Raw genomic sequence first — 16,309 nt, 5'->3', positions numbered from 1 at the left:
TTTGACTAAGAAACCAGCAAGGTGCGTGAGTGGGTGTGAAATGCCGTAAGTTGCAGCCAATTTATGGAACCTCTCATGGGGTTTTAAAGGTTAGAGACTTCAGAGGTGATTTCCTGCCTCTATGTTGCGACCTTGGACTTCATTAGAGGTCTCCCATCCGAGTATTAACCAGGGTCGATCCCCACTTAGCTTCTGAGATCTGACAAGATCAGACTAGCCTAGGCCATCTAGGTCAGGGCCGAGAAAGTTGTACCCACATCCTTTCTTCCAGGTAGCATTTTTGGACATTATTCCAAATGTATAATTTGATGCAGACCTGCAACTCATCTTCTCTAGTCCCTCATGGGAAAACAGGAAGTATTAGTCCCAAGTCCTCAACTAATTCTTCCTCCCAAGAAGTTTTTTCTTCACAAATCCTGCAGTGTTTGGTCTAAAGCAGGGGTAGTCAAACTGCGGTCCTCCAGATGTCCATGGACTACAATCTCCATGAGCCCCTGCCAGCATTCGCTGGGAGGGGTTCATGGGGATTGTAGTCCATGGACATCTGGAGGGCCGCAGTTTGACTACCCCTGGTCTAAAGCTTCTATTGCAGCCTTGAGACACACGGAATGCTTATTCAATACTGTGAGTCTATGCAGTTGTTCAATTTGGTTTTAGCTGTCCCTCTATTGTAGGTTAGCAATTGACATATTTAGCAGTCATTGCAGCTGAAGGAAAATGTGCTTGCCTTGGGCACTTGTGTGTATTTCCATTCAACACCGTTCAAACAGTCCGCCTTCTTCTCCTTCTGCGTAGTTGTGGCTTCTCTTTAGACTTTGATTTTGGCAAAAAGTTAGTAAAATAGATCCCGGTAAGAGGTTCAGTGGTTGCCAGGACAACCGTCGCTTAAGGAAGTACACAGTCACACAGAAAGGAGTTATTTCTGACGCATAGTTCATAGAATTTAAGTTAAACGTGTTTGTCTTGTAATGGAGGGGATAGTCTTCACTCTCCCTGTCATTGCTGCCTACACTTTCCTAGCTTCTAGCAAATAAACAGTTGCTTTCGTTGCAAATAGCAAATACCTGCTAGAGATAACCTGGGACGGGGTGCTTTGGTTCCCTTCATTTTTGGTGTTGCATCTCCCAGAAGCATCCTGAACCTGGTGGCCCCTCTGGAGACTCCTAGCTTTATTTTCTCACGAGTTATGCCTCCGACAGACACGCACAGTCTTATTACGGATACTATCTAGAGAGTGTGTTGGGCAAAGATTTATTCACATGATCATCATTTCAGTTAAGGTTCACAGAACCTTTTAGATAAATAGCAGCAGAAAGTTTATATTCCTTTGGATTTTTTTTAATCAGCTTGTAGCTTCCAAAAGATGGTATTGTATGATTTTGGGATTGACAGCCTAGTGCAATTTCACACTGCTAATTAAACTGCATCTTGTAGAGCTTGTGGTATTTGAGAGGTTGGCAACTTTGCTTCTGCTTATTATATTTTGTCTTGTTTAATCATATTTAAGAGATATTTGCATCCAGCCTTTCAGTATCATAATTTGCATACTTTATTTGCTTTCATTGAGTCACTAGGCCTCCAGTAGTTGGGAAAGGTGTTCTGCCTGTTCGGTGCATCCTACAGACAAGTTGTGTGCCTGCAGCGTCTTGCACAAGGCTAGCAGAATGCCACTGAGTGAAATGTGTGTCTGGAATGAATTTTATATTGCAAGGTGTAATGCCAGTTTGGGGGAATGTTTCTTGATCTTGCTTCAAGTTTTATTTCAGTAAGGCCTAGTACAAGCTGTGGAAATCTGTTTTTGCCCCCTGCCTCCCCCATAATTGATATCCCCTGTACATTTGCTCCCTGTAAGCACGAACAGCTGGCGTTAACTTGCATGCAAAAATATAGATAAATTAGACACGGGAGACAACTGAAGTGTCAGTTTTTCCGTGCCCCAGTTATGAAGACTCAAACCTGCTCCTCTTTGCATTTTTGTCAGGGAGATATTTTTTTTTTACCACTTTAGAGCGTAAAAAATATTGGGAGACTGAGATGAATTATTAGGAACAGTCTTTTATTCAGAATGGGGAACATGACCAAAAGGCAAAGGGATAACTCATCTTGTCATCTCATTGTAGAGCTTTTTGACAACTACATGCAGCAAGATGCCCATGAGTTCTTGAACTATCTGCTGAACACAATTGCCGATATTTTACAAGAAGAGAGGAAGCAGGAGAAACAAAATGGCCGTCTGCCTAATGGCAGCATTGACTGCGAAAACAATAACTGCCCCCCAGACCCCACGTGGGTCCACGAGATCTTTCAAGGGACGTTAACAAATGAAACAAGGTGTCTCACTTGTGAAACAGTAAGTCTTCTGTGTGCATCACTCATGTTCCACCCTGTTTTTGTTTAGAATAACCATTACGGTTTATCACTTTGGAACATTGGGCTCAGTTCCAGTGTTTATGTGTAATTGTGGTTTTACATCCTTGTGTCTGTTAACACTGCTCTTCACCCGTGTTTTTATTAATTGAAGCCCCTAAGTGATCAATATGATAAATTGTGTGCTTATTCAGATTCCTAGCCCAAGTGCCGTTGTTATTAGGTCATATTGAACATACCCTGCGTAATCCACATTGACTCTTGCCGAGAAAGGCAGACAGAAAATATAGTAAGCAGTGAAAGAGCTGAGCAAAGTGGATGTAAGACCAGTTCAGGTTTTACCCGTGTAAGTATTCAGTGTAGGAAAAAACACAGAATTGCTCATTTTACAATGTGACATAATGGAACAACATAGTGGCTATTGACTTCTTTGGGACTCTTCTGACTCATATTTTTCCTGTTAACTACCCAAAAATTTACACTGTGTTCTGTCAGTATAATGCCAGTTATACTGGCAGAAAGGCCTTTTGATGTGGGAGGGGAATGGGATTTTTGTTGACTCCTTTATCCTGCTGCAGATCCCCACTGTGTCTCCCATGTTGTTGCTGAGAGTCACGCGACCCCCCCAAGAGCAGACTATCACTTAGTCAGTGGGTGGCAACAGGTAGGGAGAATCCCTGCTGTGCCAGCTCCATTGTGCTCAATGATGCTCTGAATCCGACCTCATAATGAGTAACAGCTGGGTTTTAAAAGGAAACCTTGTCTGCTGAACCTGGATGACTCTTTCCAAAATCACGTGAAGCCGCTAGCCATAGGCCCCTTGTCCAAATATTTCCATTTGTGTAATCTCAAACTGATAATTTTGCAAATAAATGTCAATTAGGGCTCCAGTTAAAAGAATGGCACAGTTTCTAGAGTTCATTCTCTATATTCATTGGGAGCCAGAGTGATATAGGGGTTAAGAGTGGCGGCTCCTAATCTTGGAGAACCGAGTTTGAGTCCCCACTCTTCCATGTGCAGCCAGCTGGGCGACCTTGGGCCAGTCACAATTCTCTTAAGAGCTCTCTCAGCTCCAGTTGCCTCAGACGGTGTCTGCTGTAGGAAGAGGGAGGGAAGGCAATTGTAAACTTCTTTAGGACTCCTTCAGGTAGTGAAAAGTGGAGTATAAAAACCAACTCTTTTGCCTCTTAATAATAAAAGACATGCGTTTTGCTTTAGCATCTTTTGCTGGATTGTAAGATTTTTTTTCTTGATTATTTAGAAAAATGTCAGTCTATTATGATACCTCCTGGAATAGAGTTCCCAGTCCATAATCCACAAATGATAATGGAATCTATCTCAGCATCATATTTGAATATTTGCAACTGGGGCTGGACTTTTGGCTCATCTCCAGTGCCTTGCTGTTGCGGAACATTATGTTTCACATGATTTACAGTTGTGTTCATTCCCTGGTCTATCTGCAATATGGATATAATTGCCCTTGGTATCCCCTCTTCTCTCAGGATCCTCCCTTGTTTTCCACAGGACTTTAGCTGATAGCAATAAAATAGCTTCCGTTCATACCACACCCAAAGCTTTATCGAGGGCTTCAGAAATCATACAGCAGCAATGTTGTAATGCAACATCTAGGGCTTTCCTCAAGGGAATAGGCTGGTGTGTTTTCCCTATTGCTGCTGATACAGCTCAGTAGCAATGGGGCATTTATAGCAGGGGTAGTCAACCTGTGGGCCTCCAGATGTCCATGGACTACAATTCCCATGAGTCCCTGCCAGTGTTGCTGGCAGGGGCTCATGGGAATTGTAGTCCATGGACATCTGGAGGACCACAGGTTGACTACCCCTGATTTATAGGACCAGTTCTTCACAGTCTCCATGAACCAGTATACTGGCAGTCATCTTTATTCTTGCACTGCTAGGGCTTTTTGAGGGTTGCAAATAAATCAGTAGTTGACTGTGGTGTCCTTATGTGAGTGTTTCAGATTCCTTAAATTCCCAGCTTTCACTTTCACTTCCCTGCTGGGAAGGTGAGGGAGGCCAACTGGCCACGCTCCCACACGGCATGTGGTGATCCCCGACTTCCTGGCTACCAGGAAGGCGAGGGAGACCAGCTTGCCGTGTTTCATCGCAGCATGCAGTGCTTCCTGCCTTTCTGCCTACCGGGAAAGCAAGGGAGGCCAGCTGGACGCACTCTGCTCCCCACCCTCCTGGCTGCCAGGAGTGCAACAGAGGCTGTCTGGGTGCACTACACATCATGCCAGCCCAGGCGGCCCATCTTGCGAGCTGTCCTGCCCTGCTTTTCTTTGGCCATTTTTAAAGCGGGCTTTACTTCTATAGTCTATGGAAGGAGAAATGGCTGAAACCTTTTTTTCCTATTTGTAGATAAGCAGCAAAGATGAAGATTTTTTAGATCTCTCTGTTGATGTGGAGCAAAATACTTCAATTACTCACTGTTTAAGGTATGAGGTATATGGCTGTCAGACTCTTAATTCTGGGCTTTCTTGCATGACTGGAAGTTCATTTATGAGATGAAATAGTTGAAGCTGCTTGCTTTGTTAGATGAATCTAAGTTTGATATTAAGTGTAGCGAGCTTTTGCGTTTCATGTATCTCAGCAGACTTGATGCTAACCAAATGTTGACCATTGGATTTAAGAATGGATTTAAGAATGGGACGCTCTTATCGCTGTGTGTAGTATCTAGCTTTGTTGGAGAGCTACAGATTAGCTGGTATACGTGTGTTCTAGTCAATGTTCGTTTCTTGCATTTTCATGGATGTTCTTGTATTTTAGGGGTTTCAGCAATACAGAAACCTTGTGCAGTGAATATAAATATTATTGTGAGGAATGCCGCAGTAAACAAGAAGCACATAAAAGGTACGAAAATGTCTATATGGATTTTAGAATTTGTTAGCAACTTATCCAAACTACTCTACCTATTTAAAATTGTGTTATCAGTAAGGATAAATATTTCTGTAGTACCCAAAGGGTGACTGAAGCTTAATGTGGCTGCTTAGATATTTGACTTCTGCCTCTTTCACAGGCACTTAATTTTTTTTCAGTTTTGTTAATGGTTTTCATAATATTTTAAAATGTGTTCACTTTGTCTTCCCTGTTGTCCTTCATTTACAAATGCTGCACTTCTACACTGGCTTTAGCTGTCAAGATGCTTATTCTGACCAGAGTTATCTTACCACATAAAAAGTGCATGGTCCTTCCAACAACGTCCCAGCCCTCACAGGGAACATGCCCCAATTGTGTGATGGCACTCACCCACTGAAGGCCAATCAGAGGCTCTTACCTGCTCCCCCCTCCTCTGTGCTGCTTCCCAGCAGCTGCCATGAGGAGGAAGAGCTGGCAGGAGGCAAGCTGTGGGGCTGGGGACAGTCATCCTCGCATGCTCTGCCGCAACATCCCTGGCTTCCCCAGCCTCCTACCCTCTGGGAGGTCAGGGAAGGCCGACCGGGCATGCTCCGCACCAGCCACACCCTTTTACCTAGCCTCCTTGCCACTGGGAGAGTTCAGGGAAGGCTGCACGGGCACTCCGCATCGGCTGCACCACTCTGCCTGGCCACCTTTCCACTGGGAGAGGGCAAGGAATACTGTATGGCTGTGCCAGTCTGCCCGGCTTCCTAGTTGCTGGAAGAGCTGAGGGGGGATTTATTTGTTTGTTTATTTGTTTTGTTTATTGTATTTATATACCGCCCTCCGCTTAGGCTCAGGGCGGTTTGCAGAAAACACAGAAAACAGTACATGGAACTTAGTTTGTCATAATAATAATAATAATATTAACATTAAACTATAACAGGTAACAGAATAAAAGGATGAAAACAGGTCTAGAGCAGACCACATGGTTGGATTTCTGGGAGGGAGGGAGCAGGGGCCCTGTAGATGTTGCTGGTCACCTGGTCTCAACCAAATGCCTGGTGGATGAGCTCCCTTTTGCAGGCCCTGCGGAACTGTTTTAGCTCCATCAGGGCCCTGATCTCCTCCGGGAGCTCATTCCACCAGGTGGGGGCCAGGACAGAAAAGGCGCTGGCCCTGGTTGAGGCCAAGTGGTCTTCTTTAGGACCAGGGGTCATTAGCCGGTTGGTGATGGCAGAGCGTAAAGTTCTTTGAGGGGCATAGGCAGGGAGGCGGTCCCTCAGGTACACTGGGCCCTGACCGCATACGGCCTTAACCACATCTGATGGTTAAGTCTGATCCGAAATTCAACTGGCAACCACTGTAGTTGGTGGAAAATGGGCCGGATGTGGGCCCTCCATGGTGTTGCTGTGAGGACCCTGGCCCCTGCGTTTTGGACCAGATGCTCTAGCCCCCCACTCATTTTTAAAACAGGCTTTCGTACTATTCCAAATAAAAATTCACATAGCTGAGTAAAATGTTTTGAGATGTTATCAGAACATGAATTGCCAGTGGGAAGAAATTGTAGATTGCACCAGACCAAAGCATGACCCCTGCAAAGAGCCTCACTTTCCGATTCTGTATGAATGAACTTTGAATACGTTCATCAATTGCCAGTCAGTGTAGTTGCTCTAACTCTGCGCTGCGACTTGAAGGGTCATAGGTCTCCACAGCCCATCCATCTTCAACTGGTTGTCTTTGACTCACTTTGACTCACTCATTTAGCCTCACCATTTTCTCAAGTACTTAAGGAAGACTAGAGCAGATGAGAGAGCAGGAAATGTGAGGCAAGGGGAATTTGCACTAATATGGTGGAGAAGAGTCAGGTATAGTAAAAGAAATTACACAGTGCAAGTGAGTCCTGTATCTTATGCATTTTTAATGCATGTCTGAATCCCTGATATGCTACTGCAGCTTCAGTACCGTATCTTTGAGTGTTCGGTCACTGCATGCCCCAGTCAGCTGAGGAATAGAATGATACCAAGATGCCAAGTATCCAGGGAGAACTTAGCCATGTGGCAACATGACTGAAGGCAAGGAAACTTTCTCTCTGAATGGGATAGGTTTCTTAGAATGCATCCCAGTTGTCCAGAAGGCATTGCTTTTTTTCCTGTGCTTCTCTGGCGGTTTCATGGTCTTCCAGTGCTGGATTGCAAGACTTGCCCCAGGGCCAGTTGGAGCAGACTGTGAATGGGACTATGCATCCAGCTGCACTTCCCACTGAAAATCACATGGTGCAGAGGAACAAAATCTAGATCAGGGGTAGTCAAACTGCGGCCCTCCAGATGTCCATGGACTACAATTCCATAAGCCCCTGCCAGCATGGCAGGGGCTCATGGGAATTGTAGTCCATGGACATCTGGAGGGCCGCCGCTTGACTACCCCTGATCTAGATCTTTTGTTTGTACACTTAAGATATTTATATAATTCCTCTCTTTCCAAGGACCTGGGGTGGATATGATAAAACAATACAGTAAAATGAAAAACAATTAAAAACAAACGAACCCCAGATTAGAAATAAACCGGGTGTGGATGTTGTTCATCTGCTATAGGTAATGTTCCCAGGAGGCACACTTGGATTTCTATTCAGTTTGCATTCTACCCAGCCAGACAGTTGTGTGAGGATGGGTCACAGTGGGGACAGCATTGTTCTTCCCCCTTGGGGGCAGAGTCTCAACCTTTTTAACACATAGAAAATAGCCAGAAAGGCCAGGTGTTTTTCAAAGGGGAAGAAAATACGAGCCCCCAGCCGTCTCTGCTTTCAAGTAGCAGCATGCCTGAATATTTTGGGGAGATGATCCTTCAGAAGCTCTATCCCAAGCTCTCAAGCCGCTTTGTAATCATAGTACATAATAAATGTGATACTTTACGTTGTACTATGCACCGGTCCTTATTTGTGTTCGACATTTGGAAGGAGCACAGCAACACTTACCAGGTCTGTCTTGCTGGCCCTAACTGAGCAGAAGGTACACACTTTTTTTTAAATAACTATCAGGTTCACAGTTTTCAGCAGTCACCAGATAGCAATGTCTGAGAATGTTTTGGTTTAGGTTCATTTTTGGAGGCTTTGCCTCCTGAATTTTAACCGTTTTTGTATATTGATTCCCTCTTAATTTATTTCAGAATGAAAGTGAAAAAGCTACCGATGATTCTAGCTCTCCACCTGAAGAGATTTAAGTACATGGATCAGCTGCATCGATACACAAAACTGTCTTACAGGGTAGTATTTCCCTTAGAGCTCCGACTATTTAATACATCGGGAGACGCCACTAATCCTGACAGAATGTACGATCTCGTGGCTGTAGTGGTTCACTGTGGAAGGTAATAAAATCTGTGCAATAGAGAGAGATAATACGGTACAATGCTGCCATCAATTTATAGAATGATAGCACTGCCGTGCTTCAAAAATCCCTTGATGGCATAAAATATATACTTGTAACACTTGTTTGGAGAGTATTAATGAGATTAAGAAATTCCGCAACTGCATAGCTGTGTGACTGTGGGACAGTTCTTAACTTTCTTGTATGGTGGTTCTGGTTCTGTGAGGTCATATGCCACAGTGCACCAGTAATATTTGAATGATGACACCCCCATGAAATGGCCCATATGGCATAGGATCCTGCAGCCCCCTGCTATGTATGTTCTGTAGGTTAGAGTGGTGTGGGAATCAGCAGCCATGAAGTTATACAATAATCAGTTATGTAGGATAAAAATGTTTTGCCCCGCAACATTTATAAAATGAAGGCCTGTATGTTAATTTTGTTGTTATAGTAGTGATGTGGGTGTCTGATGGCTGGTACATTCCAGTAAAGTGTGAACAACTCTGCTTAGCTAAACAAAAAATACGTCTGTGTTTTTAAATCTGTGTATATCATATCCAGTGTTCTGGCTCCTGCATAGCTTCAAAATTCCTAAAGTGATCATCACAACACATTGCAAAATCTGTTTCCTAACAAAGACTGGAAGCATCATGCGAGTAAGAGCAGCAAGGAGGCTGGCTGCTGGCTGTCCTTTACTTGCATTTCGTGCCAGCCACATTGGCTGCCAGTGTGCTCCAGGGACAAGGGCAGAATGTCTAAAGGAAATTGTCACAAAGGCTAATTAATTCCTGCTAGTTAATCATGCCCTGAGGCCAGGAGGGTATCGGGCCGCTGGCCTTGTGGGAACAGATCTTTGGAGAAGGAACCCAGAGACCACAGGGCTTCATTAATGTATTTGTAAATCAACCGAGGGTGGTGTTACATCTTAAGCATCCTGTTGCTAAGTTCCTAGGCAACACTTACACAATCATTCTCTAGTTAGATGGCCAGTCTGAATCAGTACCCTGTGGTTCTTGTGAGGCACAATTCCTGATCATTGCCTCAGATCTTACTCTGTTGGCTTCCTATGCAAATGTGGAGACTTCATTTTAGAGTATATCCTTGAAGATTTTCTGGTGGTTGCCTATCGCAGGCTGGTTCTGTTTCCGTTTATGGTCATGGGCCAGTATCCTTGCTTATTCTTGTACATTTTGCAAGCCCCTTTGTGAAAATTTCAGCAAGACTAAAAATTGTCTGGTCAGCACATCCTGTTATGGGAACTGGCACTGGTCAGGTAAAAACGGTTTCTAAAAAATACCTTGCTCTGGAAACCAGCTGCCCTTTCCTAAGAAGGAAAAAAAAGAGTGAGAGCTGTTTGTTTCTTTAAATTGGACATTTCCATCAGTCAGCAACATGAAATGGCTCTGTCTTGCCCTCTGTCTGCCCTCTTAGACCAGGACTCTTTTTGCTTTTCTTTTGGCCCCTGAAAGCAGACTGGCAAGCTATACATATACACGTACCTGTTTATACTTAATTTTAATAACTAAATTAATAATATTTATAACCTAAGAACATGTCAAGTGCTAATGTCAGCCTTCAAACAGCTTGAGTCCAAGGGGTTCCTGACAGCTTCCCTGTACATACTAGCTCTGAAGTTTGCTGAAGGAGTCTTATTTCAGGAATCTCCTCTCAAATCCTTACGAGGGCTTTCTCGATATTTGTTCCTGCACTTCTGGAACTCCCTCTCCTTTGACCTTCAGACTGTTCTTTAAAAACATTTCTGGAATCCGGTATATTCCAGAAGACATTGTTTAGTTACATCTTGTGTATGTATTTTAACTATTTTGCATAGATTGTATTTTTTCTTCTCCTTGGCTTTGCATATTACATTTAAAGAGGGGCTGTGAATGGTCTGATCGATGTAGCATATACACGGTATAAACAAGTCACATCAATGAATTTTGTTGGAGAGGATGCAACAGGAAACAAATGAGAAGACTCCCCTATCCCACTTAATAATTAAGTTATAGGAAAAATGTTGATATCCGTTTAGTATGTTTGTGCATCATAGTATTCTGGCCATGATCAGCACGTTTCTCTTCTTTGCAGTGGACCTAACAGAGGACACTACATTGCAATAGTGAAGAGTCATGACTTCTGGTTGCTCTTTGACGATGATATTGTAGAGGTAAGGATAGATATATATCTAGGCACAAAATATCTTTTGCACTAGTAATTCAGGGACAAGGCTTTTTTTTTTTTTTTTTGCTAAAAAATGCTGCGATGCAAAACCCAAAAGGGAAACCAAAACCCAACCTAACCAGAACTCAACGGTTGAGCTGCAAAGATAATTTTTTAAATTTTCAAATATCCTTAATCCATGGTTCCTCTATATATTTGTGAAACAGCCTGGGGGGTGGAACATGTCCAGCTGTCCAAGTTGGAATAGGGCCAATCAGGGTGCAGCCAGCCCTGCCCCTACTGCTCCCGCCCTCTCTCCCTCAGCCATGCCAGAGACAGAGACACACAGAGCCCTGCCAGACCGAATACGAACCCTCATTCCCTCCTATCACTCCTGCTGCGAGGGAGGCAGAGAGAGACACAGAGAGAGCTGCCCCAAGCTGCTGACCAGCCCTGCTTTCCTCCTAACCACGAGCCCTAATTACCTGCTATGGCTCCTGCTGCCATGGAGAGAGAGACACAGAGAGAGCCACCCCTGCTGTGACGGAGGGAAAGAGACAGACAGACAGAAAGAGCTGCCCCAAACTACACAGCAGCCCTCCTTCCCTTCTACAAACCAGCCCTAATTACCTGCTATGCCTCCTGCTGCAAGGCACAGGGAGAGACATCAGCCAGAGTGAAAGAGAATCACAGAGAGAGATCTGTACCTCCTGGTGTCCCCTGGGTCCTAGCACCTATTTAATTCCTGATTGCAATGGGCTTTCTTGCTAATTTATTACATAAAGTGCACTAATTCAACATATTTAAAAAGTGTTCACTATATACATATGTTTTCCACAGCATTGCCCTTTCTTATGTTTGATAACTATGAGGAGCCTTTCGAAATAGTAATCTTTGAGCCTGTAAATTATTTTGTCCATTGCAAAGTTGAGGTACTTCATAAAATTGGAATGGGCTTTGAAAATGATAACTTTTCTACATTCTTACAGAAAATAGATGCACACGCTATTGAAGAATTCTACGGGTTGACAACGGACTCTTCTAAAAACTCTGAGTCGGGTTATATCCTCTTCTATCAGTCTCGGGACTGAATGGATCTGTGATGAAGAGCGACTTCCGGCCTGGCTTCTTTTCTGGCTGTTTTGGAAAGGAGAAAGCACTGAATTCTTTTTTTTTCTTTTTCTTTTTTTTTTTGTTCTTTTCTCTTTTTGTTTTGGTAAAAGGAATGCAGGGAGTCAAAGGGGTGGCCGCACAGTTTGCACAGAACCAAGCAAAGATTTCAGAGAGGCTTTTAAAAACTCTTCATATCATGTTCATTTAATTTTGCTCAGGTTTTCATGGTGACCATGTGATCCATCACAATTGCCCAGTGGGAGCGAATGACAGCTAGTCCTGTAAGGGTTTGCCATCGAGCAGCTGAACTGTTATCTCGATTTGATCCAAAGTCCTTGTCAGTGGGGAAACTTCCATACTCTTCAGTATGCTATGAATTTTGGCCAGTGTTGTGCTGAAAGCAAGTGCAGCAGGAGCAATATAAATCTGACATACTAATTCTCTTGCTTATTTTTTATTATGTGAAGTACAGATTATTTGAGGGTTTTTTTGTTTTGTTTTTTGGCTCATGCACAGTTCTAAAAATATAATTTTTCCTGATTTTCTTGCATGCCTAATTAGAGAGAGTTAGCTTAACAGTTGCCTTCCTGGCCAGAATAAATTAATAGAATTCGATATTTAAGCTACAATCAAGAAGGCAAGTATGTTTTGCTTCCTTTAAGAAGCTCACATTACAGTAATATGTACCTCTATGATTGGGAACAGTTCGGGCTTTTAAGCTTCCCATGGGGGAAGAGCTATAGCTTATTTTTATTTATGCATTACTGTAATTTCCGGAGGTTGTATATTTTGTATTCTCCTCAATTTCAACAAGTTTTGGAACCTAGTTTTGTATATTAGCTTATATCAGATTTGAATCTTATTTCATTGTTCATCTTAAGAGAATTATTTCAACACTTATTAAGATACCTTCAGAATCTAGGAGAGAGATGTTATTTTTGTCTCTTCTGCAATGAACTGATGTGATTGGCTCTATTGACATAATTCATTCTGAGAGTCTGAAATGGAAATTTTCGTCTGAGGCTAAAAGATGGCTTGTTTTATTACAATTGGACGCTGGGGTGTTGGTGGTAAGACAGTCATTTTCTTTTCTAAAGAGTTTTGACAGTAAGCTAGAATTGCACATCCTTAAGTTCCAGTAGAACTGGGGAGGCTAATGTGGCTGCATTGCTTGGTTTAATTGCACCATTGATATTAAGAATTAACCAACATGATATTCTGAAGGTATTTTGCAATGTTCAGTCTGTAATTGGATCAGAAATGAACATCTCAGGACTTTTGTCCTGCATTATTTCATTTTAAATGGGTGAATAGTTGGAAGACTCCTTGCAGTCCTGTGATAGCTATACCAGTAAATTCTAAATGTTAGTAAAATGCCTCCTGAGATTGATTTATTACAGCAAAAGTGATAATAGAGTTCAACTTGAGATGGGATAATTCTAGCCATTACTATGTTGGCTGACCGTGGCTGAATGTAACTTCTTGGGTTGGAAAAGGCTGAGCAAACATTCCCAAATGAGTAATCATGCCTATTAATTTGGCATCCTTTTTCAGAATGTGGTCGTCCCCCCCCCTTTATAGTTCTTGTTGTGTTTAAAATGTTAAAAGTTTTCTGTTTGCTGCTATAGTTAATGCGTTTACTTTACACATCTGTTAGCTCAGGAAAATTGACTTTCACCTCTTCATGTAACAGATTTTTTTAACAGGGTCACTAAGTGAGCTATTTAACAAATGTGAAAAGGTCATATCAAACTGTAAAGAATTTTTTTTTTATAAAATGTTTTGAAGTTTTGTCTTGAACACTCTTTTGTATGGAACAATGTTGTTTGGCTCCAATACGAGGACTGGAAAAGTTAGCAATTTAACGAGCCTTTGAGAAGAGGAGATCATGGCTCTGCAGGCTCCTTTCACATGGAGTCCTTGAAATCTCAAATATTTCTTCTTTTGTCCAATAGGAAAAGTGTGTGGTCAGTCATTATTGCATGCTGGGAGAAGGGCACACCCTTTCCACGTGTTATAAAGCAGTGTCCGTAAAATATACCAGTACAGTAATAATAACATCACATTTGATGAGTAATGCCATCAAGACCAGTAGCTGAGCAACAGGAACTGAGGTCCCCTTTTAACCATCAATTCCATGGTCTATTGCAGCTTTGTTTGATCCACTACTTCACAGGGCACTTGTGTCCTCTGAAATGTATTCAGAATTGTAAAGAGACATGACATTTAGCATAAACCTGGTCCAAATATCTGTTTTTCTGGCATATTTTGTATTTACGTGAATTTAACCTTGTTGTAAAATTGGTAGGGAAAATCCACTAAGATGTCTAAACGTGATTGACTCCTCCAGTGGTTAGGCATCCAATGCAGATTAATTTCTAAAGGTAAGCAGGTCTGTTCTGTGTTTTCTGTGAGAGAACCTAGGAAACTCTGATGCTGCTGAGTGCTCTGTGGAAGAATGATAGGATTGAAGTCAAAGAACATGGCCCATGATTCTTAGTCAAAACATGGCTAGTCCATCTTTGGGGCTTCTTCACGAAAGGAGCAGTGACTTCTACAATGCACTGTAATGGATGGCATTGTTTCAGGGCTCTTGTTCAAGAGTTTGACACAGGTGCAACAACCTTAATTTGTACAGTAAAAAAAGTGGAGGAAGACTGATGATTTCCTTCCACTGGATGAGGAATCTTTCCAAAGGACAGCTCTTGTTTAGTGGAAGGGAACCATCCAGTCCAAGCCAATGTCTTCTTGAACACCTTATCTCTGTGCCATATTGACATCTACCTTGGGAACTCCCATCTATTCCAAGAAGAGCTTCCCTTGCAGGGGAGGAAATGATTCTCAAGAAGACCACTTTCGAATCCCTCTCACAGAACTGGTTGCTTGGCTCTTGGGATCCCAAACATGACATTTGTACTTAGTGATGTTAAAAATACCTGCAGCTTAATTTAAGAAGTAGTGAATGTTTTGTTCAAGATGTAAGCCGCAGTTCAACCACTTTTATAGGAAGGCAGTGGAACATAACAGTGAATGCAGTATAGAACAGTAACACATAATGCAGAACATCAACATGACCCTTGAGCTTATGAATCCATAAATTCCTTCCTAATACTAAAAGCATAAGTTGATTATTTGCAAGCTGACAGGCATCTTGAGGATATGGGGACAAATGTCTTCAGGTATAACTGAAGCAACTCTCCCAGAGCTGGTGTAATGATCACTGGAACTGTCGTTCACAGTCCTTTGTGTTCGGATAAAAACTCTGAGATGTTTTCAGAGCAACGTTCAGTATTCTGTACAGAACCTACGTGATCTCTCTGCTTTAATTTTTCAGCTTTCTGTCTTCAAACTTTAGGAATAGATATTTAATTTTTTGCTTTGCTTCATGTGTAATAAATGTAGTGTAGAAAACCTGGGTCTGGTGATTGTCATAGAACATTTTCTGATTGGTAAGCAGTACAAATGTTACTGACTTTGTACTCTATTTTATGGTGCATTGGTTTCATTAAGCTGTTGGCCATTTGTATATTTCCCTTCTTTTATTTATCATATATGATGACATTGGAAGTCTTTTCTAACTTAAACCTTAAACACATCTGGGATCTGTCTGAAGTCTCTAATAGTCATTCTCAAGCAGGCCCTGGAGGGGCTACTTCTGTTGGAGGATTTTATATATAAGTTCTGCTGTGGCCTTGTTAACTTCACACACCATGGAAAAGGAGCAGGAGTGAGATCTCCCAAAGTTACAAGTGATTTCCAAATCACATGGATCATTTTCCCTAAGGCGAATTGCTGCTTTGGCTCAGCTTTTTGACAGCTGAGATTAATGCTTTCTTGGTTTGCTCGGGCAAGGTACTATATTCATAAAATCAAAACTTCTTATTTAATAAGCATTTTCTTTTATTTGTGATGCCATGCATAATGTAAACCACGTGACTTCCGGTGACGTAGCAGAGAGGTGTGACCAGCTGACATCACTTCCATGGTTACTCTAAGCCAGAATATTTCAGGGGTTACTCCACAGTCAAAAGTTTCAGAAAGGTTGCTCCACCTTCATTTTGTTCTTTAATACCAGCTGACCAAACAGCAAACAGACAGAATTGCACGTTAAAATAAATGTCCTCCTTGATCATGTCTGGGGGGTGTCATTGGTTCTTGCATCAAGAATGCTATGGATGGTATTCCATAATTGTACTTATATAGGGAGGGAAGAGAATAATATGCGGGTTACAGGGCAAAAGGTTCCTTCAGACATGGATGATACAATGTAGTCTTGAACCAGGATTCCTTAGAATTGGAATGTGGGAATACTGGAGTGTAAGAGTAAGGTTAGGGGTGAGGGGTTTGGAGACCAAGACATATGAAGAAAAGTTGGGGGAGCTTGGTCTGTTTAGCCTGGAGAGGAGATGACTGAGAGGGGATTTGATAACCATCTTCAAGTATTTAAAAGGC

The 16,309-nt window shown here is 42.3% G+C and overlaps 1 protein-coding gene across 4 annotated transcripts in view; it reads left to right on the top strand.

Moving 5' to 3' along the window:
• USP12 (ubiquitin specific peptidase 12) overlaps positions 1–13,657 on the top strand; it is a 32,407-nt gene extending 18,750 nt beyond the window's left edge. For all 4 annotated transcript variants that reach the window (XM_077341766.1, XM_077341767.1, XM_077341769.1 and 1 more), the window contains 6 exons: positions 2,121–2,350; positions 4,746–4,822; positions 5,154–5,237; positions 8,388–8,585; positions 10,673–10,751; positions 11,734–13,657. In XM_077341766.1, the coding sequence (XP_077197881.1) occupies positions 2,121–2,350; positions 4,746–4,822; positions 5,154–5,237; positions 8,388–8,585; positions 10,673–10,751; positions 11,734–11,835 (770 nt within the window). In that variant the 3' untranslated portion in view covers positions 11,836–13,657. The remainder of the gene's footprint in view (positions 1–2,120; positions 2,351–4,745; positions 4,823–5,153; positions 5,238–8,387; positions 8,586–10,672; positions 10,752–11,733) is intronic.
• The last annotated feature ends 2,652 nt before the right edge of the window (positions 13,658–16,309 follow it).

Source organism: Paroedura picta, chromosome 6, assembly GCF_049243985.1.
Source record: "Paroedura picta isolate Pp20150507F chromosome 6, Ppicta_v3.0, whole genome shotgun sequence".
Classification (NCBI taxonomy): Eukaryota; Metazoa; Chordata; class Lepidosauria; order Squamata; family Gekkonidae; genus Paroedura; species Paroedura picta.
The sequence above is the reverse complement of the archived record's forward strand: the minus strand, read 5'-3'. Positions and strand labels throughout refer to the sequence as shown.